Below are 26114 nucleotides of genomic sequence, written 5' to 3' on the forward strand. Positions count from 1 at the left end.
GAGCTCCTCTGGGATAGTCAGAGTTCCCACGGTCTCGGCAAACCTAGAAACATCAGGGAGTTTTTATCTTCAGAGTAATGGAAATATTTATAGTGGATATACATGGTTCTAGTAATGATCTGCTCTGTGTGTGGGGTAGAACTTGATTGCGAACACGGTTTGATTTGTGAGTGAACTGTTCTTTCGAGTTGGTTGTTTTTGTTAAAAAAGGCAAAGGGGTTCACAAAAAAGATCTGAGTAATACATCAGTGAACTGGTCTCAAACTGATATTTTTAGGAATCTGTATCCAGTAAACAAATGACTGGAAAGGTCATGGAAACTGGTCAAAAAGCGGGAGCCCTGGACAATGAAATAGTGTCTTGATGTTGAACATTTACTAGTTGCTTTCCAAGCTGGGAAATTAAGCAGGTAGTTGTGTTTTAGGAGTATGGTAGCTGTTAAACACAAAACATAGTTCAAAATAACACGTTTTAAATTAATATATATGTTGTAATTAAATAAAAAGTAGGTTTATACACTTAAAGGCGTAAAATGAAAAACATATACTAAAGATTGGACAGAGCATTAAACTGCATGTCAGCCCTGACGGACAAAAATAAAGCTGAATCGCTGCTTAGTCACAAATCATGAATATGAAATCACTGCAGATGCGAAGAGAAGAAAAAAAAGACGCGATTACAGCTTAGCTTAATAAAATAAACTGCGTTGGCAAATAACAACTATTAAGATAAATGAAAACATGCTTTTGAAAACGCTACGTGGAGCACAAGACAGGCCCTTTTACTAAAAGTGGGGCGGGCAACACAATTTCAAGCCATGACATCACTTTTCCTGCGAGTGCTTTAACCTAAACACGGGAAGAGAGACGGATGGGAAGAGACGACGATAAAACCTCTGATCTGCGGCTGGGAAAACAGATAAACATGTCCACAAGCTGTGAATTTAAAAGTACAGCTCAAGGTATTTCTTAGCGATATTCACCGGGGATATAATTCACACCTTCCGAAGCAACACAAGGACCGCGCGAGGTAAGGATCCCTTTTTTCCCAGCTATTGCACGCAGTTTGACGTTTACATGTCGAAAGTATGCTGATTTTGCAAAAAGCAGTGTATTTTGGGCGTAGAGGGTTTTATTGTGGTATTAAATGTTGAAGTGCGCGGTGTAAGATTGGAAAGGGAAATGTGGGGCATTAGCCATCCGGCTATCTGGGACACCGGTGGGGTTGTAGACTGAGGATGCTTGTGATATCCTGCTTTGCTCAGAAATGCAATGCGCTTGGCTCTTTAATTACTGATTCTGCCATAATCGACTTCTTTTGAGTTTGCTTCATATATAAACAAATATTTCATTCATATAGTTTTAATGGCAGCGCACAAAAATCACAATAATCCGATTTTATCGTAAGCCTTTGCATCAGTTTTCCCCAGATCACTGTGTTTTATGTAGTTAAAGCCTTTCCTCTTTCTGCAGCATAGCGAACGTGCAGCCTGTTTATAGTTACACACTTTGGCAACCCGCAACTTTTGTGTTTACTTGTGTGTGTGTGATGAGAACGCAGACTGCATTGTAAAATTGCTAATTTTGGCAGTTCATTCTGCTTGAGACCCTAAAACAGCAACTAATTCAAGAGTAATTGAGGGTAAAAGCATGCCCCCCAGCCCCTCCCCTTTAATATTTTACAGATGTTTTTCACATTTGCTAGTCCCATGTTCAAAACCATGTTAAAACTGGCTTACAACCTACAATTCTCCTACATATTATATAGTCACGTTTCAAAGGCAGTGTAGTAGAGATATTTGGGTCATTTTTCATTTAGGGAAACTTCTTGTTTCTTAGATGATTTAAAAAAAGCAAAGCAATGCTGTTTTAAAAGGTTATTTTCCAAATTTGTAAGAGTGTTGAAATGTTCAGTTTGCTGAACTTTTCCTCCCTCCAGACATTTTAACTTCTCTTGTTATGTATATGTTTCACACATATTTGGTGCATCTGTGCAATTTGTGGTTTTTAACAAAGAAGAAACAATAAAACCAATTAACAAATAAACAATTAAAGTTCAGAAATTAACACAAATTAAAACTCAAAGTAATAAAAGTTCAGAAATTAATTGTAATTAAATCTCCACTTAATAATTCAAGACTTTTTTTTTTCCTGGGTGTCATTACCAAACCAGTCGGTTTCTGAGAATATTATGTCATAAGCTGTCGAGTTGTTTTAAGTTAATTGACTGCTAGTTAAATTGTTGTTGTCAAGTCCAAGGTTAATCCTTTAATTTTAATTTCTACCAAAAAGTGAAAAATATCATTGGCATCACATCATTAAAATCGCACACTGAACCAAAATCTATTTAAAAGTTGATTGACCATGATCATATGTTCCTTTAGTGCCAAAAGTTTAACATAGATTGACGACCATTTCATTTCTAAAGATTTCATTTAATACAAAGTCCCTCTAATTGAAGAATCCACCCATTTGTTCTTACATAGTGCTCTTGGTATTTTGATGCACAGACAGACCTTTGCACAGCCAATTAAGTAAATAAGGTCCCCAAAATAGCTGACAGCAATTGGAGGCGAGATAAACTCCAAATTGCTCGGTAAACTAAATGGCCACAGAGGACATTAGAGGCAGCAGGGGGCCTTGCTCCCTTGTTTGCTGATAGTCATGGTCGTGTGGTGATTTTGTGAACTACTCCCATGATCACAACATTATCTTCATGTGGCTTTTGATGTTTTTGCATGCCCGACGGACATGCATTGTCCTTAATGGGAGTCAGATGACATAGGCAAGTTCACATTATTAAAGATTCCAAGACACTTAGTGAGGAATTCAGAATGTTTTCCTTTGTGAATTCACTCAAGTGATGTGCGAAAATATGAAACTGTTTCCATAGCTCCAGTTTATCTGTTTGTCTAACTATATCTAAAACGTTTGTGTTGTTTTATGCTTTTTTGTAAGACTTTTAAAATGTATGCTTACCTATACAACACACACATGCTTGTTTTGCACTGGGCGGTTCATGTGAAGCCGATTTCCTCGTTGGGCATCTTTACTCTGCAATTCAATTAGTTTCATGTCTGTCACCAAAACAGTTTTCTATTTTTTATTCTGCTTAAAACTATTTCTAACATTATAGAATAGAGGGAGTGACCTAAATGAATCGCAAACGCCTTTCAACATTTCATGCATTATTTGCTTCCACAGAAAATTCTGACTCCGTACTAATAAATACAGCAAATTCTGCAGAAAGCCATTGTGACTCTTGTTAAAGCAGTGTAGTTTGCATTCCATATGTAATCACTGTGCCAAAGAGGTCATGCAACTATTGTTCTCATATATACATATTTAAATAAGATGCTATCAGTCATAGCGCTGCATTACATTTCAACATGTTACAGCTCCCACATGGCCTGAAGTTGTTTCTCTGTTATGTTGTAGCTTGCGAACAGTGCCGCTCGTTGTTTTTCCAGGTTGTGGCTCATGATGTTATTCCATGGATTGGAGCCCAGAATGGTTGGGGGAGATTGTGCTTGGCCACCTGATCCTAGTGCACGGCGGAGATGCCGATCAGCTGCTATCACAAAGCAGAGCCACATGAGCCGCATACAAACAGAACCCCTGTGAAACATCTGATAAAGAAATTAAATCACACAGGGTGCTGTGGGAAAATTTAGAAGTGATATCTTGCAGGTTTCGCCCCCCGGTTTAATGTTTGTTGTTGAAAGGTTTATGTCTCTTGATTTGTTATTCGGTGCAGCTTTAAGGCAAGACGTCCCAAGTGAATATGGTAAAGATGTATAATAGTCACCATACTTCCCTAGTTGTTTGTTTACATTATATATGTCAATTAGGCATTACTTATCTGACTGAACATGCAGTAGAAACAATAAAATATAAACTTACAAAGCACCGTACAAAAAACCATTCAAAAACCAGATTATGCTTTTTTCAGCAGAGAACACTTCCTTCAAAGAAATGTAATGTAATTGAAATCTACTTATACAAATAGATGTGGTGCAATTAAAAAACACTTAAGTGTATTTTGGATGTTTTTTTTTTCTTTTTTTCAGTAGTCTGCAACATCATGTTATATAAAGCCAAATAGCCAAAATCTCAAAATAGTTTTTGCCTGTGTCTCGCCTTAAGGAAGCACCTCAGAAAATAGGGAAGTGAACAGTTCCTTAAATTCAGATGTGAAACTGTAGAGTTTTTATAGCTTGCACAGTTTCATTCGTGCTGCGCTTGGTCATCTAAACATGGCTCTTTGGACAGTTAGGTCTGAGGCATGAAATTGGACCTTTGGCAGTGGCTGTTTGGCTCTGAGAGCCTCCGTATAACCAGGCAGCCTGATTGAGGCCCAGTAGTCGTGCATTAGTGTGAGAAAATGGAAGCCGTCATTACAGCAGCATCTTTCTTGTCAACATAAAAGGCTAAAAAGTATACTGATGGGCCAGCGTTGGCACAAAGCATGTTTAAACTCCCTCTAGACACGCAGGCTCTCGGTTTACCCATGCTGGGTTAGGACGACAATGTCTGTTATCAGTTTTCCCTGCTGGCGCATTTCCCCTCACCCTGCACCCCGGCAAACAGTTACCATGGTTATGGATTGGGGGATCATATAAATGCAGAAAACTCATCAATTACTCTGGGATGCTGGAAAGATATGCCGTATACACAGCAGGGGAGTGGGCTGCCATCTCCCCAAGACATTACTACTGTTTTCACAAACACTGCAGACATTTGGACGAACGCAATTACTCTTGCAGCATTCTCTCCTTCCAGTCTTTGTTGTGTTTTTAAGGTGCATAGTGAGGCTTTCTTACCTGTATTTTACACATTCATGTGTATGGGTATCTGACATGATGTGCATTTTCTGTTTATTTAAGAAAAAAAAATCTGATAATTTGACTTTATGAAAAGGCAGAGTTAGTTTAGGTTGTAAAAGGTCATTTGGTGTGACTCACCAAAACCATAATCATATTTATGAATTCATAATCAGGAGGGGGAGGAGCCCTTTAGAGTAGTATTAAAAAACTTTTTGAGGATTATTAAGATGTATGGTCACATCCTTTGAAGGTGTAAGGAAAATATTTTATACTTCATGGTTACACCACATGACATTTTTAGTCATTAACAGTCTTATTTTAGTATTATGTCTGTAGTAATTTAATATTCTGAATTAGCGTTTATTTTAGTTTTAGTAATTTTATGTGCTTTTGTATTTTTTTTTTATTTTTGAAATTTGCCAGTTTTTGCTTTAGTAAATTTAGTACTTCCATTTCAGCTTATTTTATTTGAATTAGTTGCCAGCATTACTGTTATAACATTTTTTAAGGTTGTTTTTTTCATCTAATATATATATATATATTATTTTAATTTTAGCATTATTTCAATTATTTATTACTTTTTTAATTAGTTTTTGCTAACAGCATTGGTCATTAACTCATTAGACTTTTGTAAAAAATGGTTAAAAGATGTTTGAGTACAGATATTAAGCTGAAACATGGCCAATGCATTTCAAACTATATTTTTTATAATGTTTTTTTTCCTTTCTTTATCATTGACAGTCTTATTCGTCGATGGCCCGTGTATGTTAATCTATATATTATTACAGTGGGTTTGTCAAGAGTACATTCCTGTTACCTTCCTGTATACTTAGCCAGTAACAGTATCTTTTGCATTGAACAGTGGTGCTTAGAGAACCTATCAGCAGTGACCAAGTGAAAGCAATGCACCATTGCAAAAATATATGGATTTATTTTGCTTCACATTCACACTGCAGAGATAAAAAAAGCGAAGTAAACATTTGCTTTGGTTTTCACAGTGCGCCAGTCTTCAGCTGCAACAAACATTCAATTCATAGTTTTACTCAGCGGAAATATGCTTCGGAATGTGGCCTTAATCAATTCAAGCAAACCAGTTCAATGGAACATCCTGTTTGGGGAAAGAGGGGATAAATGTCTACGATTTAGTTGGGCAGCAATGAGAGTCAAACAAACGTTATCGTCATTGCTGTAGAGTGGGGCAGTTGTACAGCACCATACATCTGATATGGCAGGGGTCCCTTTTCTCTGGCACAAAGAGGCTACAGTCACAGACCCCCTTTGAAAAGCCACACCACCACCCTGTTTGAAAGCCAGGAAAAATGGCCTCACGTGCTTTCATTTCCCTTCTTTTTTCTCTCCAAATGAAAGCATTGGCGGTTTAGGATCCAGTGACCTTTAGCCTGTTAATTACGCCAACTATTCCCCTGAGAGGCTTACCAAAGCTGATGTATGTTATGTTTATGTTAAATGTGCATCCTGCCCTTCGACAGGGTCACTTCTTTTAAAACACCCACATTATCAATCTGGCTCATAAGAGCGGCACGTTATCTTTGCAACCTTTTTTGGCTGACAGAATTTGCATATTTATGTAGCTCAAAGGATTAATGGCTAGACAGAAGTACATGCAGAACACATTAATATGGCTTAAATATGGATTCTAGCGTTTTTAAGTGGACAGTGTGACAGAACAGAAGAGGTTATCCATATTTCGTAATGTAAATAAAACAAAAAAACTACATTTATTAAAAAAAACAATCAATAAAAATATTAATAAACATTTTTGTCAATACCAAATCAATGTGATTTAGGCATCACAACGTTTTTATGGACCGCAGAGGACTAAAAAACACATTATGTAAAAAAAATCAGTAAAATCATTCATTAACATTTTTGTTTAGGCATCACAACCAACAGAATTTACTTATGTATGTAGGGCAGAGGATTAATGGTGGCATGAAAGTACATGCAGAATACATTAATACGCTTAAATATAGATTCTTGCATTTCTAAGTGGACTGCGGCCACATGCGGCAGAACAAAAGAGGGGAGGTAGGGAGCTGAGATGATTGTGCATCCCAGCTGGAAGGTGCTGGAGGACATTCGCTTTGAGCCACGACGCCTGGTGTCCAGATGTTCAGTGGCTGTGTCCATGTTCACTGGCTCTGCAGTCTGCTGAATGCCAGGCTTCACTGCACTTTACTTCAGTGCCGGCACGGGGACACCGGCTCAGCCAACGCAACTCACATGCCAGTCTTTAAACCAAGCGTATAGCCCACTGTTTTATTATGTTGAGCTGTTTATTTTACAATGGAAGAACATTTTTCCAGGTTTGTTAAACGTGTGGCTTTTCTTCCTTTTGTTTATCAATGGAACCCGATCCCGACCCTCCCTCTTTTTTCCCCAATACAGTAGCCAGGGTGACATTTAGTCAAGGTGGTAACCATGACTACAAGATTATTCTGTTTTGGCTTTACCAGATGTCCTTGTCCCATAGATACAGCGTTTACTCGTGTGTTTGTGACCTCCAAGTCAAATTTGCTTTGTCAGGCAGGTTATTTTGTCTCTGCGTGTTTGTACGATTTGTACTTGCATGGTGTATTTGGAATTTAGTGTTCACATTTATCCTTGAATTGATGCGGCGGATAAATGCTGTTAGATAAGTCACTGTTTATTGTAAAATGTCATGGAACTCAATTTTCAGTGTTTACTGCTACATAATTGTTGCTGTAATACAGAAGACGTGCTCCCCGCGGGGATGAAGGACCGGTCAGTTTAGCACAGTGGCGTCCCACCCCTCCTTCTCCCCCTCAGACCAGTGTCACATTTCTAAAAGGTGGATCAGCCCCTCCACCTCACATGGAGTTCAGCACATTACCGCCCATTAAGCTGTCTCACTCTCAATGGGGGCTTTTTTTGCCATGAGCCTGATTTATTCCTTTAATCCTGAGTCACCCAAATGCTTTGTCATTGACCAACTGCTGGCAAATGGAAGTGGACCTAACACTAGCAAATGTCTGTTGCAAGGATTTTTTTATTAGGGATGGTATTAAAATTCAGACCGATACCAATTAGCTGATTTATATTTTTTCATTTATCAGTCATTAATTATTATTATTATTATTATTATTATTGCATGGTATTACTAGCCAAAAGCAAACACACTAAAATCAATCATTAAAATAAATAGTAAATTTCATAACAATGATATCATCCAAAAAAATTATATTTATATAAAAAAATAAACATAAATTATAACATATGAATGGAAATAAATATTTATTCTGATATCTGCTAAGGAAATTTGAATGCAATAAAATATTATTCATAATTTATATCATATGAATGTTTGGACATATAGATACACTACAATAATATTGCATAATAGTTACTATTAGTAATGCAATAATACCATTTAATAATAATAATAATATATTGAAAAGTGATAGATACTAATTTTCTAAATAAATAACTGATATATTATGCGTCTTGTAAAATATTTTCTTATCAGGTCTTTCTGTTCTGTATCTGTGGAATATAATTCTGTGGAATCTCAGTAACATGCTTCTCTCAAGCATTTGATGGTCTCCCACACAGAATCCAAGAATCCCTAATCAGCTCTATCAAATCACAATGTTATTGTAGTTATGTAACATTTGTGAGCTCCAGATATTGCTCAGTCAGGCTCAATCAACCGACTTAAAATGTAATTGCCTGCATTACTTCCTTTGAGGTTTCTAATTAGGCCAAAGTCCAGCTGTGTTTAAGGAGATGTAGTTCAGCAGAACTGTTACAAGCATGTTAATGTCACTTGGCACCTGGGGCTTACAGACGCTTTCAAGTGTGCTCCACTTTGCATGTCATTGCTGAGTAGTGAATTGGTAACACATTGGAAAGCCAAGACGACCTCCCAATAAGACTCTGAGTTCCTGACATTTAAGACCATCTTGTCACAATACACCTCATTATGGATCCGGATCATTGTATGTAATGACGTAAGTCTATCCCTCTTGGGTGTTTAGAGACGTGAAAGTGGAGTTTAAAGGATCACAATGGCCCTTTGTCCAGAAAGCTCTCACCCTTTGACTGTTGACTCCAAGACAACATGTGACCCCTTTGCATTTGGGTCATTTCATCCAATTTGGTCGTCTCATGTGAAGACACTATCACTAGCCGAGGTGGAATTCCTCCTTCAGGCATGCACATATGAATAAGTGTCTGGCAGGGGCATGATCTGAGGTTCATTCACAGTCAGGGATGGGCTTTTTCAGCCTTTTGGCCTTGCAGACGGCCCTGTAGCCATAATTCAAAGATATTAAGATAAGCTTTAAGTGCCTGCAAGAATTTTGTTGTCCTTTGAGCAGGGTTTTTTTTTTTTTATTAGGGGAGGATTACGAAAGTGTCAAAATCTCCTCTCAGGTTACCAATAAGTATGTCTACATGCACAGTTACAATTGAGCAAAAGTTGAATCTGTCTGTTGAAGTGTACATGACACAATGAGTAATTGAGCTACATCCATATTATCCATACAAGGACGCTTAGTCACAAAACCCAGAATTTCATTCATACTAAAGCATTTACATGACAGTTTAAAAAGATTTTTTTAGTCCTACTTAAATAAAGCTTTTGTAACTACACTTAGGTAATGTACATAAATTAGCATACATATTTTCAAAATTGACTAGTCAGTAAGTTATCTTATGTTTACTTCACTAGCTCCAGCTTGCGGACTGTCTGCATGAAATAATTTTCATCAATGTTACAGTTCGCTGATGTCCTCGCACACAATCCACATGCAGCCCGGGGCTGTTGTGCATGTGCGAATGATTTAAGCACTCAAAAAGAGCAGCCCACTAGAGTCTGTGTGTGTGGCAAAGCGGAACATGGAAAATGAAGTATACCTGAGTTTAGAGATTGTCGTGTTCATCCTAATCTGTTTTAAGGATGCCCTGTATTTTTTGATAAATTGGTGTTGGGTTTGTTTACATAGAATGCTTTCAAAAACAGCTAGATGAAGCGCAACTGAATGAAAGTGAACTTTTTTTTTTTTTTTTTATGTTTAAAACTACTTTAGTGCAGCATCTTAGTGCTCATGGCAAAGAGCTCCAAAAACAGTGGAAGATGTGACGTATTGTCCAAAGACGTCTGTCTGAATGTGTATAGCTAATGTAGTAGTGCTTTAAAAAGGGTTAATGTTTAATTTTAGTCTTTTTTTGGAATTGTTTTCTAGTCAAAAATGATCTTATTTATTTCTAAAACTTCCTAAAACATAATAATTTTAACACCACTGCATAAGATATTATTTTCATAGATGGTATATTGAATATTAGTGTATTATGTCTTCACAGTGATATTCAGATACTATTATAGTATTTATTTATATTTTGAATTAGCTTTTTATTATAATTTCAGTTTAATTTTAGTTATTTTGTTATGTTTTGTCATTTTATTCTATATATTCTATATAGCTTATAGCTTTATATATACACTCTATAACTATTATTATTATTATTATTATTATTATTTTATTTCAAGTATGTATCCGGGATGTCTCTTCTTTTCCCAGACATTTGCATCTTTGGCAGAAGTGTTATTTATCCAGGTCAGCTCTTGGTCATGCAGCTCCACATTGACTTCCACAGTATCTGCAGTTGCAATCCAATCAGTGCAAGTCTGATAAAGCAGTCTCAATCCTCTTAGAAAAGAAGCTCCTGCTCCTTGACAAGGGGCTGAGGTGCCTGGGTAACTCCATTTTCGCCCCTGTGCTCATTCGGATATCCGTCCTTGTCCTCATCTTTGTTCGGGATGCCTTTTTGAAATATAACCCCCTCTCTTTTTATGGCCTCTCCAGCAGTTGTAGGGTTAATGTTTAGCTGCAGCCGTTGGAGGAGGGAGAGACACTCGGAGGATAGGTGGGGGGGGTGGCCCACAGCTGTTGTAGTAGGTTGGGTCTATTGGGGTAGAATGCCTGCCTCACACTCCCTTGAACAATGGGAGGACATGGAGGCCACTGCATATGGCATAGACAGTTTCCTCGCACTTACCTAAGGACAGGCACTGTACTTACAGAATAATGTGAGGAGGATTTCCAAAGGCGCACGTTAAAAGATCGCAAAGGGCTTCTTTGCAGCATTTGCAGATCCGGCTCCAGTGTCTCACATTTGCCTTGCATGGGCTGCACTGAAACGTCTGGGATGCTCTGATTGGAATTTAAGGTAATTTTATGCATAGCTGTTCGCAGCCCTGGTTTTTAGCCCCGGTTGAATCCCGTCTGTATGTTTCTCGCTGTATTTCAGTGACTTGTGTTTGCAGGCACTTTGTCAGGAAGAGTGTTTTATGATCTGCTGGATATCAGATTTGGCTAAGTATGGAATAACTATGCATTTATCCCCTTGGCAAACAGTTTCACAGCAATCTATACAATATATTTTTTTATACATTAACTTGATGCATTAATGTTTTTGAAACCTCTAGAACGTTGCAGGTAGGTCATTGATGATTCTGTATGTTAATCAGACAAAACGGTTTGCTTAAGCCGGCATAGTGTGATGAAACGACCCATACAAGTTTTCCTTGTCCTAGAAAAGCAGTTGCATGCTAAAATGTTAAAAAATACAAATCTGTTTGCTTTGGATGAGGGACAACATGGCTTACATCATTCAGTGTGATGCCTGAAGGATTCATTGTTTGGGTGTGAGTGATCACCTTATTTAACTCTAAGCTGACTGTAAGTAATTGAGAATTAGATTGAAGTTCGTTCACAGTTAGTCTGCGACTCAAAATAGTAATTAAAGAAGCTGAAGCTTTTGCTTAGTCCTCTTTTAAGTGTGTTTAGGTAGATCATGCTGCACTCAAGGCCGTGCAAATGTAGACAACGTACTTCGTCTAGATAGGTGCGCTGCCGCAAAGGACAACAATAGTGCATGAGTCTGCAGATGCCTGCATGGTAACTTTGCTGAAAGCTACTGAGTAACATGGCTTGCCTTTTATGTTTTGTGCAAAATGGAGGACCATAGAGTCCATAAACATTTTGGGGGGGGTGCTTCGCTGTCACTGATGCGACAGCCCGAGCAAGTGGACGAAATAATCTTTAGAGCACACAGAAAATTGCAATTGAAATATTTACCCCAGCTGCATAAACCTGCATTATTCAAGATTTTTATATTTAATGCCACATTCAGGAATAGAAGCTGCCTCGCCGTACTTCAGAGACTCTTTATCCCCGGAATAATTTACATCAAAGAGAAAAAATAATGCCCTTAGGGACTTGATGGAAGGTCTATATGTTTGTTTCCTTTGCCACAGAGTGTTTGTATTCATTATAACTCTATTCAGTGCAATTGCAGACTGTGCATTTCCTCCTGTCTCTGTGATTGATCATTTTATCAGCTCGTAAATCATGCGAAAAGATCAATAATTGGGTTATGAAGGTGTCTTTGGGCTCTGTGCCCATTGTGCAGGGTGTGAATAATCAGAGACCGTCTCTGCAGATGCCGATTGGCTGCTGCTTAATAACTCCTGGAGTGTGGGGGATGGAGGCGGAGCTCCCAGCACGTTTTGGGATCCCAGAGAGCCCTACTTCTGTTTGATTGCTTTAATCCACCCCTCCGATCCAGCCAGGGCCTCCCCCAACCTCCACTTTCCCTTTTTTATCCACACTCTTTTAAATCCTAATTTGCATTATTCGAGATATCATTCATAACTGTACGAGGTCACACCTCCCAAAAAATGCGGCTCCATGGCAGCCGTTCATTCATTCATGGCTTACTGATGAAGCTGGTAGAAGAAACATGGATATTTTTGCACACCATCACAAAGGACTTGTACTAAATTTCTTTGAAGAATAGGAACTGTTTGTACTATTAATTACCAGATTCAAATGGTTTAATCTGGCAACCATCCATTTTGTTTTTGTAATTGCGGAACGTATATAAATTACTTTAATTAGAAGGCATGTGGTTGTGATTTTCTGCTGGTCTTGACGCCCTTCTCTTGTACAGATAGGACCATAAATGAATGCCTGTGGTTCAATGATAAAAATACATTTGACATTGTGTGCAATCTAAAACTCCTTCTTCATTATTGTCCCTGATTGAGTAGACATTCTCCTCTACATCATTTGATCAACCTCTCAAGAAGCTGTGTCCTCTACATTGTCAGATAAGAGCGGCCTTCTTGTGTTTGATATATACAGCAGAACAGACAGTGGCCTCTGGTGTCTGACTCTGCCATGTTTGTCGGTGTCTCGTCTCGTCTCAGAGCATAGCTTTGATTTCTAGTCTTAATCACATTCTGTAGACTTCTCTCCTCTGGGCATCATACCAAGCCAGTGACTCAGAAGTATGCGAGAATATAAGTTCTACCAACGTTAACAGTAGTCTCTCAGAAGCTTAGCCTCAATAAATGTACTGCTTTACAGACAAATGAGTTTGGGGCCCTGTTTTGGGTACGCCACAGTGCTTTATTGCTATATTTACTATACAGCATATCAGTGGATTAAGGGGTTTGCATTGTGCCTGAGCACTGCCAAGAATCCTGTTGGCATGGGTGCTTGTTTGCCTCTGTTTTTGCTTGTCGCTAAAACCGACTCCACTATGTTATGGTATATACAGCAGGGCTATAACCATCCTAGATATTATAGTGGGCACATCCACCCCATGTGTTCAGAATAGTGGTTGATCAATGTGGATTTTTTTATGCATGATTCTTAAAGGGACACTTCATCCAAAACTGTAATTTACTCACCTTCATGTTGTTCCAAACCCGTTTGGCTTTTGTAGAACACAGAAGGTAAATTTATGAAGCATGTCCTGGCCATTCTTTTCAATGTGTAATGCTGCCATGCTCCAAAATAACAAAAAAGTCAAGTCACATTATTTATATATAATGCTTTATAATTGTACAGATTGTTTCAGGAAAATAATAATGTCGTAAAATTAACCAGAAGATAAAATCATCATTATTCTGCTCAGTTTAGTTCAGAAATTCAGTCTTGTTTCTATTCGGTTCAGTAACTGTTGCAAGTCATAAAGGTGGTCCATGCGATTCATGCATGATAATGATATCCATTTTGTAAATGAGTCATTCTTTTGTGTTGCATATTTTAAATGAATCATTTTATCAAATTCACATTAATCTCAATAATTTCTTCACGAATTGGACTAAACCTGATTTGAAGAGGGTTGCAGCGGTCAACAGCTCACTGATGATTGTCAGTAAATAATGTTTTTGTTTGGTCATAATGTTGGATGTTGTCTCTCTGGAGACTTTTGAGGAAGGCCCAAAAGTGCAGTAGCAACTGATGGGAAGTTCTTGACTGACGGTCATCTCTCCACTGACAGTATTATCATAAAGATTCTAAAATAGGCTTTTGAGGCTGTTTCAACAGAATAAGCTTACTCATCCATGCATTTTTTTTATTGCCTGCAAGTGATTCATAGATGAAAAAGAAAGATGATCGAAGCTGGTGGTAATCCTCTTGAGATTTTGCCCAGCCCTGGCCTCCAGCATTCGGAAAACGGTCAAGCATTAACAACACAGGGTAAAAATGTAGAGACGTGACACGGTTCTAGCTAATCCAGTATTGCAAATGTTGTGAAACCAATATGCCATCACGTACGCATAATATGCAGATTTAGCTTCCTTGTTGCTCGAGATCATCTTCATCACACAACTCTTTTGCACATGAGGACTGGAGCGAAATCCAGAGGGATGTTTTATTTAGGTTTTTCTTATCAGACAAGAAACAAGAGTAATAACCTGGAAAACCACAAACTCCTCTACCAAGGCATTGGTTTTTAAAATTGGATTTTCACTATATTCATTTCTTGGTGAGTTTTATTTTATTTTAATTTATTATTTTAAAATTAATAATTTATATATTTATCTATTTGTTTAACATCTGGTACATTGGCAGTAAAATACTATTATAGGATTTGTGGATTTGTAGATTAATTAAATTCTGGATTTAAAAGATGATTTATCACTTATGTATCTATTTTCTTTTTGTAAGTCATTTTGTATAAAAGTGTCTTCCTCTATTGGAAGGCTCTTTGTGAAAAGAGTTTGTCATGTGAAAGGAGCCTCCTGGCACTGCAGGAACTATCAGCTCTGTAGTGTGGCCTGGAGCCTGTCGAATAGTGCCATCTTTACTATTAAAACAGAGCAGTGCTCTCTGACCCACTGCACTCTGTGAAACCTCTGACCCCAATAGCCTTTGTGTTCATTTACTTCCTGATATGGAGTTTTCATTTAAGCTGTTCACTCGTCTATAGATAACCTTGCTACATAAATGAGCACACAGAATGCTCAGAGGATCAATAAAGGATAAGTCCCATGAACATTGATTTTTAGATTCAGTTTTGCAGTGATAGTCCATCTGTTGACTACATCCGGTGTTCATATTGAAGGTCAAATTTATGGTATAGTGCACTGATGGGAATAGTTGGATAAAGGTGACTGGAGGCTACCGTATAGTTAAACAATACATTTACATTTACATTTAAGTCATTAAAAAAAAAAGTTTTAATATCGGCCAATATATTAGTTAATGGCTTCAAATTGTAAATATCCATCCCTACATTTAATAAAGTAATGTCTTTATGTGCAAAGCAAAAATGGGGTAATGGTAAAATTCTTGGTTTGCCAAGCAGGTTTGACCATCATAATTTATTAAAACATACAAAAATGCTTTGGATAGCAATATATGATTGGTTATTTCAGAATAACTGTTTAGTGTTCTCATATTCTTTAGCACTCACTAGAACACGTGTCTTTGAACGCTGTTTTGTTGTCTAAGTTTAAATGCAGGTCAAGAGGATCTGATTCTGTGCCCCATTCAGTAAGTCACTAGGTCATGAATCATCATGATGGCTGGAATCCTCTAGTTTTTTCAGACCTCTTCAGTCTAATCCTCTCTGAAGATGTGTCCTGCCAGGGACTCAAGTCCTGCTTAATCACTCAGAGCTGTCTCAAAGACTTGATAATCACGCTAACTCTTTTACGTCGAGATTAAAAGGCACACCGCTAGTGTGTTCTGTAGGAACTCAGAAAGTACAAAAGAATGTTTGGAAAGCTGGATTACAGATTGTTTAACCAGTTGTTTACAATATGCAAACACCCAGTTTGAAAAAAGCAAGAATCTGAATCTCTTTAAAGGTTGAGAATGTAATTTCAGCTTCATTAGAACACCGAAGAGAATTGCATTAATAATGTGTCTTCAAACAAGTTTTGCCAAACACGCCCCACATCTTTTATGTGTTGGACAAACAGAAAGCCCTGCCTCACACTTACAGTTGTCTCTGTATATCAAGCTGGGACAGGAGAATGTATTTATGTCGACATTAAAAACATTTGACAGTAAAGCTCTAAGAGTGATTAGAAGAAGAAATCATTTATCACAGCACTTTTATTTCACTCTTGAGTGGTTTAGGTAGTGGGAACTGTAAAATAATGGCACAATAAAATCTCTTTATTTTTGTTAGGTAGAGACGATGTCGGAAGAGGCCCAAAATAGAGTAGATGAGGACTTTGAGTCTGAGGAGGGTGATCTCGAATCCTATCTAGAGGAAGAGAGTAGCAGTGAGCTTCTGGAGCGAGTGAGAGAACTTCAAGTAAGTGCCATTTACTTTCACCAAGAATACAGTTTTGTTGACTTTTCTTCCTTGACTTACTGTTTAAACTGTTCTATTTTTGTATAGGCCGAGAACTCTGCCCTTTCATTAGCAAACGAGAGTCAAAGAGAAGCATATGAACGATGCTTGGATGAGGTGAGTTCCATACCAACCCATGCATTTGCCTTCCTATGGAGATTTGCTATGTTTTTGGATAATGCAGAAGCCAATTAAATAGTCAGATGATGAATAAAATAGTCCTGAAAGTATTTTGTTTAATTTATGTGTGTATTTGTAGGTCGCTAACCATGTTGTCCAAGCTTTGCTCAATCAAAAGGTAAAAACTGTGGTTTTGCATCAGGAGCGTAGTTATAAAAACTTCATTTGAACTACAAAGTCTAAAATTTAATTCAAATTAAATATTTAATTAATATTTTTTTTCATATATATTACAAATTATTAAATTATTGGTTATTTTATATGTTGGTTGTATATTTTATAAGTGATGTACATATTCTAGTCATGTATTTTTTTAAATGTTTTTAAAAGCTGTGGATTCTTCTTTTAGGATCTCAGAGAGGAATGCATTAAGCTGAAAATGCGTGTGTTTGATTTGGAGAGGCAGAACAGAACACTGTGTGAGCTCTTGCAGGAGAAACTGCACAGTCAGTCATGTGTACATCAGCAGGTAAATGATTAAATCCTTCAACGTACAATGACAAAATGCACAGTGCAGGTCCGATTATAGTTTAAAATTTGTTTTTCACAAAACATTCTTCAAAGTCCACAGGGATGTTCTGTTAGGTTTGTTTGCAAAATGAAGAAAATGGCTCAATTAACTTCTTCCTGTTTAATTTTCTTGAGCTGCTTGGGCAGCATTTTTTCATGTAACTACAAGGAATTTGTGTGTAAACAGGCAACAACAAAAAAAACTTGTGCATGCATAGTTGTTATACATGAGGTGTTTTGCATAATCCAAAAATTAATTCATATAATAAGAAGCTTAAAGCTTACCTGATGTGTCTTATCATAGCAGCCAGGACCCTGTCTGGAACACATCGGCGAGCTGCAGCACAGTGAACCTAACAAACTGATTGAGGCTCAGAGGAATGCACAGGCCAAGGTAAGAGCTGTACACAAAGTCTTTAAGTCAGTCTTGTATGACAACTTTACCTTATCCTTATGATTTGGTTCCACAGGGAAACAGTGAATGTGCACAAAATTGCATACCAGAGACCCAAGGCTCATCCACGTCCATGGAGGCCATGTCCCCATTCTTGAAGAAGAAAGCACACATTTTGGAGGTCCTCCGCAAGCTTGAAGAACGGATCCACTTCGGTACCATCGTTCCTCTGGCATTCCCTCGATCTGTGACTATAGCCAGGCTCTTGCCTCTAAGGAGGCTGTATTGGCCTGTAGAGACAATACATCCAGGTGCAATGCACCCAAAGCACATTGTTCCCATTCCTGTCCAGATGTTTGCACACATCAGCATTTGAATGGAGGAGAGCACAGCAATGTAAAATGTGGTAGTTGTAGCACATGCCTGATACTGTCCAATAAAGATTCAGTCAGCTTAGCCAAGAGTAGCCACAATTGTTGCACTTCAGCCCCCATTACCATTGATAACCTCAATTTGGCTCGGCCCGATTTCCAAGAGAACATGGAAATGCAGAGCCTTGTGAAGCCTGCCACAGGTACAAGTGAACTATTTATAAATAGGACATCTGGAGATTTGTCCATTCTTTCAGCAGAGCAAGGTCTTAACCCTCCGAATGATCCCCACTCATTAGAAATCCCTGAATCATACTCAAGACTAACTGTTTCAGAAAGAGATCAGCCCAGAGGGTCCGATCACGTGTTGGTGGAAACAAGAGACAAGAACAGGTTATCTGACCTTCTGCTTGAATCTCAGTCCAACAGGTCAAGCGGCAGCACCTTCAATGAGACGATTTGTGATGATAGCACAATTGATGTGGCGCTACTGGACTCGGACTTGAAGCACTTAAATGCTGTAGTGCCACAAAGACTCGAGAAGGAAGAGTTTGCAACAAAAGAAGACACTGACTGTGTCTGTCGAGGCAACATAGCCACCTCAAAGCTGCCTACTCTCGGACTCAAAGAAAATGAACCAGTCCACAAAGGCTTGTTATTTTCTCCTAATGAGAATCATACTGCCTCAAAAGTACTGGATGATATCTCTGTCCCTGTGAAAGACACACCATCCGATCCTCAGTCCATTAGATTGAAAGTTGCGGTCGGCCCAAATCAAGTTTCTTGCCTTAGAGAGGTCAAGGCCTCACCCTCCAAACTGCTTAAGTTCCTCAAGATACCCACTCTTGGAGAACGTACTGCAGTACCTGCTCCACCTCGTCTCAGTCCTCAGTTGACTCGTAGCTCAAAGATTCCTTGCCGGAGCAACAACTATGAGGTGAACAATTCACCTGTAGCCACGCGAAAAGCCACCACGACAGAGAGGCAAAGACAGCTGCCCCCTTCTAAATCGGAGTCACACTCTGCTCCAACTTCTCCACCCCAGCCTGATGATGTCTCTGCTCCATTGCTGAAGGACCTTGGCTGTGGTATCCCTAAAACAACTCCTGTAGCCAAGCCTACACAAAGTTCTCACGTTCAAAAGACCCCTCAGAAAATTCCACACTACGAAAATGTCTCTGACATCTCCAAAACATGCAGCACTGATGTATCCCAGCTGCTTGGAGAAGTGAGCTCATCTCTTCAAAATTCCAGCCCAGCTAATGAAGGTGCGAAAGGAAAGCAGACAAAGTTTGGTATAGAACGACCAGCGAGTCTCAAGCAGAAGGAAATCTCACCAGAGTCTGATTCTTCAGACCAAGAGGACAGCTCAGAGAGTCCGGTGTGGCATAAGCAAGTCATTCATCGCAGTCTGCCTAGTCAGTCATCATCCCAGAAGGCTCAGAGTGGGATTAGCATGAGATCCAGGAGCCAAGAGAAAAATGAAATGGTAGATAATGATTCACAAAGCTCTGAATCACCTTTAAAAAGGAACGATCCACCACCTGTTCCTAAGAAATCAGGGATTGGTAGACATTCAGGTGAATCAAGTCATTCTTTTAAAGAACGACTAGCTGCACTTGGCAAGTTGAGGAACCCAGACGAGTCCACAACTTGTCCTCCACTTGCAGAGAGGAAAGAAATCCAGTCCGCTGCAAGCACATCAACACGGACCACCGATAAAAGCAAAATTGCTGACAGAAACTCGGATTGTAAGTCAGAAGAATATAGACTTCCTAAAAATACAGATTCCATTGAGGATAAATCATACCATTCAGGTCATCTTGATGGTGCTGTTTCAAAACACCAAGCAGCCTTTCAGCATGTTGAGCAAGCTGTCAGGTCTCTTCCCTCTTGCACATTAGTCTCCAAACTTGAACATGAATCCTCTAGAACATTCTTAGCAAAGCAGGAGAGCCCAAAATCTAAGATGCATCCACCATCTACTAACTTAGAGGCTGCGCAGGCTTTGCGGAGCTATGCTAAGAGTACGACACCTCATAGCCTTTCATATAATGGAAAAAATGTTGCTGGTTCCCATAGTGCCAGCCCCAATAAAATCGCCCTCAAATCACCAACTAAAACTGTGCCACCCTCTATGAACCGAGATGGGAAACCTACTCAAGAATTTCAGAGGTACATGTCCAAATCTGAGGACAGGAGCCATCTCAGGGCCAATAAGAAGAAGAATTCTTCGTATGGAGAGAGTCTTCCTCCTCCACCACCAAGGCCAGTAGAGTCTGCTGAAGAAAAAAGGCACTCTGCTCCCAGTCCACAGTCTTCTATCGAGCAGAAGGTCATGAAGGGCATTGAGGAAAATATGATGAAACTGCATGAGCAAGATAAAGGGCAAATGACTGAAGTCAAGCAAAAGGCTTCCAATGGAATTGCCAACTGGTTTGGTCTGAGAAAAAGCAAGCTTCCAGCTCTTAGCCGTAAACCAGAAATGTCAAAATCGAAGGATGACAAGAGAGAATGGAAACTCAATATATCTTCAGTGGGCAAGGATTCCAAGGGGGCTGCAAAGAAAACCGAGAGCGAGAGCCTAAACATTTCCATGCTGATTGAGAAGGCAGAGGGCTTGCATAAAGCTCTTGAAGAAGAACGGGCTTATGTGAATGGAGTGGCCTTGGACCGACAAGGAAAGGGACATTCCTGTGAGGTGGTGATGGACCAAGCCCAAGGCCAGCTATCTGTAATGTACAGAGGAGTGCCATCTGATAACTTCATGCAGCAACTGCTAAACCGGTTAGTACAAAGCAACTTATACAGTAACTCTAAAAGGTTTTAGAGTTTAGGTTTTATTTTGATATTTGTTTTAAAGAAAGACAGCACAAGTACATATTTCAAGGAGGAAAAAAAAGGGGGAGGCGGGGGAGTAGTTTATGCCAATTTGGTTTGGCTTAATGCAATTAAATGTTATTTTTATATTATTTTCAGTCATATTCTCAGCATTTTTGTTCCAAGACGTATTCATTTAGTGCAGGGTTGGCGAACATCGGTCCTTGAGAGCCGCAGCCCTGCAGAGTTTTGCTTCAACCCTAATCAAACACACCTGAACAAGCTAATCAAGTTCTGAAAGTTACTAGAAAGCTACAGGCAGGTGAGATTTAATTAGGGTTGGAGCTGAACTCTCCAGGACCGGATTCATCACCCCTGATTTAGTGTATAAATCAACCCACAGTAAAGCTACAAGTCAAAGGCCAAATTAATGACTTAAATCCTTAATTCTTTAATCTTCAAGTGCATAGTTGTAGTGCAGGTTTGCAGGTGTTGAAAGTTAATTGAAATAACTGATGAATGAGTATGGTGAGAAAATGTGCTTTGAGACTTAATTTGAATATGACTTGTGAATTTGCATTATTATAATAGCTGGGCTTCTGCATATGCTTTAATAAATTAGAGGGAAAGTTTAACTAAAACCTAAAATGTACTTGCATTCAACCAAAGTATTTTTTTATTCCTTTTTTTTTTGTTGGAAGATTTAAAAAACAATTTAATATAAAGCTCCAGAAAGGAAGATACAGTTATCATAAAAGTAGTCTACCTGCTATATTCCAGGTATTCCAAAGCCATACACTTTGTCTCTGATGAATAGGTAATGTAAATATATTGTAGACAAACAATGAATAGTACTTTCACATCAACTGTATTCCAATTCTTCCATAAGGTTGATGGGAAGGACACTGGTGGCATCAGTATGGCACATCGACGCCTCTCGTTTGACTGTAAATCCAGACCTGTATTCAGTCACCAGAGCGCTGGCATTGCTGGTCAGACAAGAAGCAGTGATGACATAGAAAAGGTAAGAAGTGAAATTCATGGGGATAATGCACAGTCATTTTGAAAGTTTTCAATATGACTTTTAATGCTACCTTGACGGCACTTTTCACAGGTTTCTGCGTTACTGAGTAAAGATGTCACGTCAGATGAGAACCTGGCTGAGGCGATTCATCATGAGCACTTTGCAGGTAAGGCATGATCACAATGCATGACATCATGGTTTTCAGTGTTTCCAGAGGCAGGAATTTCAATTGGTTAGCATGTAGTGACAAAAACGGGTTTTAACCTGTCACTGATGATGAATAATCTAGGTGCGTCTGAATTACTGTGGCTCTCATATGCGAGTCATCCAGCAACAGCTGTATGGAAAACATTATCTTGATGTTAAGGGTGTGATCCTTTGTTATGCAATGCTACTTGAAAATATGTGTCCATGTATAATTTAAATAAGGTTAAAAAAGATTATTAAGTCATTTAATTATAATTCAAATTAATATTATTATTATTTTATTAAGCACAATTCATTCATGTATTTTAAATTAATAAAGTATTAATAATATATTCTATTTAAATTAATCTTTTTCAGGATCTGGAATCTCCACATACACTCTTGACAGTGGCATTGGTACCTTCCCTCTTCCTGACTATAGCGCAAATGCTGGTTGCAAAAGCATTCCCAAAGGGAAGGCCCATGGGGAGAGTGACCCTACTCATCTCCAGGGAAAACATGGCTCAGGGATGAAAATATCCCACAAGGCCTGGACTTTGGAGAGAGAGCTTTCATGTTTAGAAGAGGATTATATGGGGGGTCAGGATATGGATCATCACACCAGCACTTTGGAAAACAAGATTCCATCCAGCCAGATTGCAAACATCATTCATGATGGTATATAGTACTTTTTAGCCGTCACTTAAGGTTAATGAGTTATGTGAGTTTTCAATTTAGAATGATTATACAGTATAGTGTTTCTTATCCAGATAGTAGGGCTGCACGATTAATCGCATGCATTTGTCATGCGTGTCTCATCAGTAAAGCCGGTTCCGTGATTAGCGTAAATGTCTGTCGTATTCAAACGGGAGCGGCAGTTAATACACAGAGCCGTAGTTCACTGAAAAGCTACGCAATATTCTGTTTCATAATTGAGATTAATCGCATTCGATTATGAACACGATATTGCGTAGCTTGTCAGTGAACTACGGCTCTGTGTATGAACTCCTGGTGCATTTGAAAACAGGTGACGGATATTTACCGCTAATTTTACTGATGAGACACGCATGACAAATGCATGCGATTAATTGTGCAGCCCTACCAGATAGTGTTTCTTTTTACTCTATTTCTCAGCTTTGATTTATTTATTTCAGGCACTGATATCTGTGGAGCACCTATGAAATTAGGCCCCACAAAAAACTGGACTTTCCCAAACCTCAAAGCATCTGCAGAGCCGTCTGAGGTTTATCTTGGCGTTGGAGACGGAGTGCAGCCAGTGAGTCACAAGACTTCATTTAAGAGGGTGAGCATCACTTTAGATCCTAGTGTCACCCAACAAGACAATTACAACAATTTTTTATTTAATTAAAAATATTTATATACACTACCATTCAAAAGCTTGGGGTCTGTAAGGTTTTTTTTTTTTTTTTTTTGTAATCTTTGGGCTTTTTTGGCCTTTATTTTGATAGGACAGTATATATAGACAGTAAGCAAAGTGGGAGAGAGAGGGGAGGGCAGGATTGGGAAAGGGATGCGAGCCGGGGCTCGAACTCTGGATGCCCCGAAGTGCAATGGCTCTATTTGTCGGTGTGCTGCTCACGAAGCTATTGGTGCCAACCTGTAATGTTTTTGAAAGAAGTCTCTATAATGCTCACCAAGGCTGCTTTTTTTTTTTTTAACCGTAATATTGTGAAATATTATCGCCATTTAAAATTGCATTTTCTATTTTAATATATATTCAATTGTAATTTTTTCCGGTGATGGCTAAGCTGAATTTTCAGCAGCCATTACTCCAGTCTTCAGTGTCACATGATTTTAATATGCTTATTTGATGCTTAAGAAACATTTCTTCCATTATCAACACTTGTGCTGCTTAACACTTTTGTGGAAACTGTGATACATTTTTTTCATTCATTGATGAATCGAAAGTTCCTAAGGACAGCATTTATTTATAAATGTCTTCACTGACATTTTAGATCAATTTAGTGCCTCCTTATAATAGTGTAAAAGTATAAATTTATTTAAAACAAAACAAAAAATCATAATGGCCCCAAACTTTTGAACAATGTGTATTTCTGTTAGTGTACACACAGTAAAGTTCAGCAGCATGTTTATGTTCTTGCATTTAGTTTACCTTTGCCATCATTCTAAAGTTCACTGAAAGTTAATCTTTTAACACTGTTAATGTGCTTTAGCAAACCTCAAAATAAATCCGTTCGCTTTTAGCATTTAAAACTGTCGATTTTAGTTTTTAAAATTAATTCATTTACTGACAATACAAATAAAACTTTAATAATGTCCATTTATTTATCAGTCGTAACAGGTAGCATAACAGTTAGAATTTTAATTGACTTAAATAGCCATACATAGACTGTTATAAAGTATTATTATGATTAATTAAATGATTAAAGTATTATTATGTGTTGTCATATTTTATATCATCATGTACTGTTTAATGTTACTCACTGTGCCTATTTGGGCCTGTTTTACCTGCAGTGCAAAAAGACGAGTGATTCAGTAGCCAGCCGCGAGGGAGACCCGAGAAGTCTTCCTCAGCCCGGTCAGGCACGTAGAGGTAAAAGCCGCATTCCAGCTAACCCAGACATGGTGAGGGACACTGGTTTGGAGTTAGTGAAAGAGAGACCTGACGACGGCCTGTCTCCAAGCCATCCCCAGGTCCTCGAGACTCCCGAGTCCCTGAGCGATTCCCTCTATGACAGCCTGTCCTCGTGTGGTAGTCAAGGCTGAAGTGTTTTCAGAGGGACTGAATGATAACCAGGTACAACCTTTTTGTAAACCCCCCCCCACCGGATTCTCGTGACACTTCAGATATTTTTCAAAGGTGGATACTTACGGGATAACCCATTTTTTTGACCGAAAAAAATTCCCACGCCACGTCACCCACAAAATACCCACGTTTCTATCCTGATGGTCAGAAGGAGGACTTTTACAGTGTTTGTGGTGGTGTAATTTTAGTCCATTATATCATCTCATTCGTGTTCTCTGTTTGAAGTGGTAGCAAAAGTAGTGACGTTCAGCTCGTATTATCTTTAAATTACGTTTCAAGGACGAATCCAAGCTCATTGCGACAGTCTTCCAGTTTTTAATCTCACAGAATGTTCTGGTTCTCATGCAACATCAGTGCACACACTCTTTGGTAACATTTGTGTAAAGTTATTGGAAAGTGAATGTTAATATATGTGATTTTCAGTTAATTTAATACGCATATTTCATGAAAAGAAAAAAGAAAAAAACTGCATCAGCCGTAGACTTTTGATTCATTGTGTTTAAAGAAAAAAACTTTGTAGCAGCAACATACAGTAAGTGCGATCCCTATAAGGAAGAGCTACAGTGTTCCACGGTGAATTATTATTTACTTTTATTTATTTATTTTCTTTGAATAGTGTGGTAAGATGAGACCACCTTTCATTGGTTACTCCTTTTATGTTCTGTTCAAACACGTTCTGTGCCTGACTTTGTGTGTACATGTCTCGCTGTACGTCTCTAGGTTAGTTTGTTCTCCAGATCTGGCCATGACTTATTTTTTTGTGTTAACTTTGTATTTGCAACGATGTGACTCGGTAGCTTATGACCTAATTTTGAACTGTGTATTGTTGGATCACCCTGCTTACAATCAGTGAACAAAGCTTTAACGCAGGATTTTTTTATCCCAGTTTGGCTCTGACCGACTAGACACGAGAGAAAAATCAACAAATCGTTCCTTATGAATTTTGAAAAGATGGCTGATGATTTCTTCATGTTGATGTAACAATGCTGACTCTGCCTTATGCATCTTTCCACAGCTGTTAGAAATTAGCCTTCTGTGGGCCAGGTTTCATGTCGATTACTCAGCAAAGGTTTTTTGGGGGGGAAATATTCCTGATTTTTTCCCACAAACCCATCGTACTTCTTCAGCCTAAAACATTTAGGTGTAATTCAAGTCAAGGTGCGTTGCATGCGCTTAACGATGCTAATCCTGCAAAATGGATTACAGGCAAAAAACTTTTCAATTTCAAGTGGTTGCTCAAAAAGCCATAGGTTAGTTGATTAATAGTACAACCCAAATCCTTTTAAATCTGTGCTGACCTCATTAGGGGTTTTTTTTTTTTTTTTTTTTTTTTTGAAACGACCACAACAAAAGACTAATTAGAAACA

General features: G+C 38.5%; 1 protein-coding gene across 1 annotated transcript; it reads left to right on the plus strand.

Annotated features, from left to right (window-relative positions):
* The first annotated feature begins 89 nt into the window (after positions 1-89).
* LOC109072249 (nck-associated protein 5-like) lies at positions 90-26089 on the plus strand. Its single transcript, XM_042713194.1, is given in 13 exon segments — positions 90-1029; positions 16307-16435; positions 16523-16591; positions 16734-16772; positions 17004-17123; positions 17469-17558; positions 17635-17755; positions 17758-20717; positions 21639-21773; positions 21864-21939; positions 22338-22637; positions 23114-23262; positions 24456-26089. Coding segments are annotated over 12 exon segments (4431 nt in total). The 5' UTR covers positions 90-1029; positions 16307-16315; the 3' UTR covers positions 24708-26089.
* The last annotated feature ends 25 nt before the right edge of the window (positions 26090-26114 follow it).

Source organism: Cyprinus carpio, chromosome A23, assembly GCF_018340385.1.
Source record: "Cyprinus carpio isolate SPL01 chromosome A23, ASM1834038v1, whole genome shotgun sequence".
Lineage (NCBI taxonomy): Eukaryota > Metazoa > Chordata > Actinopteri > Cypriniformes > Cyprinidae > Cyprinus > Cyprinus carpio.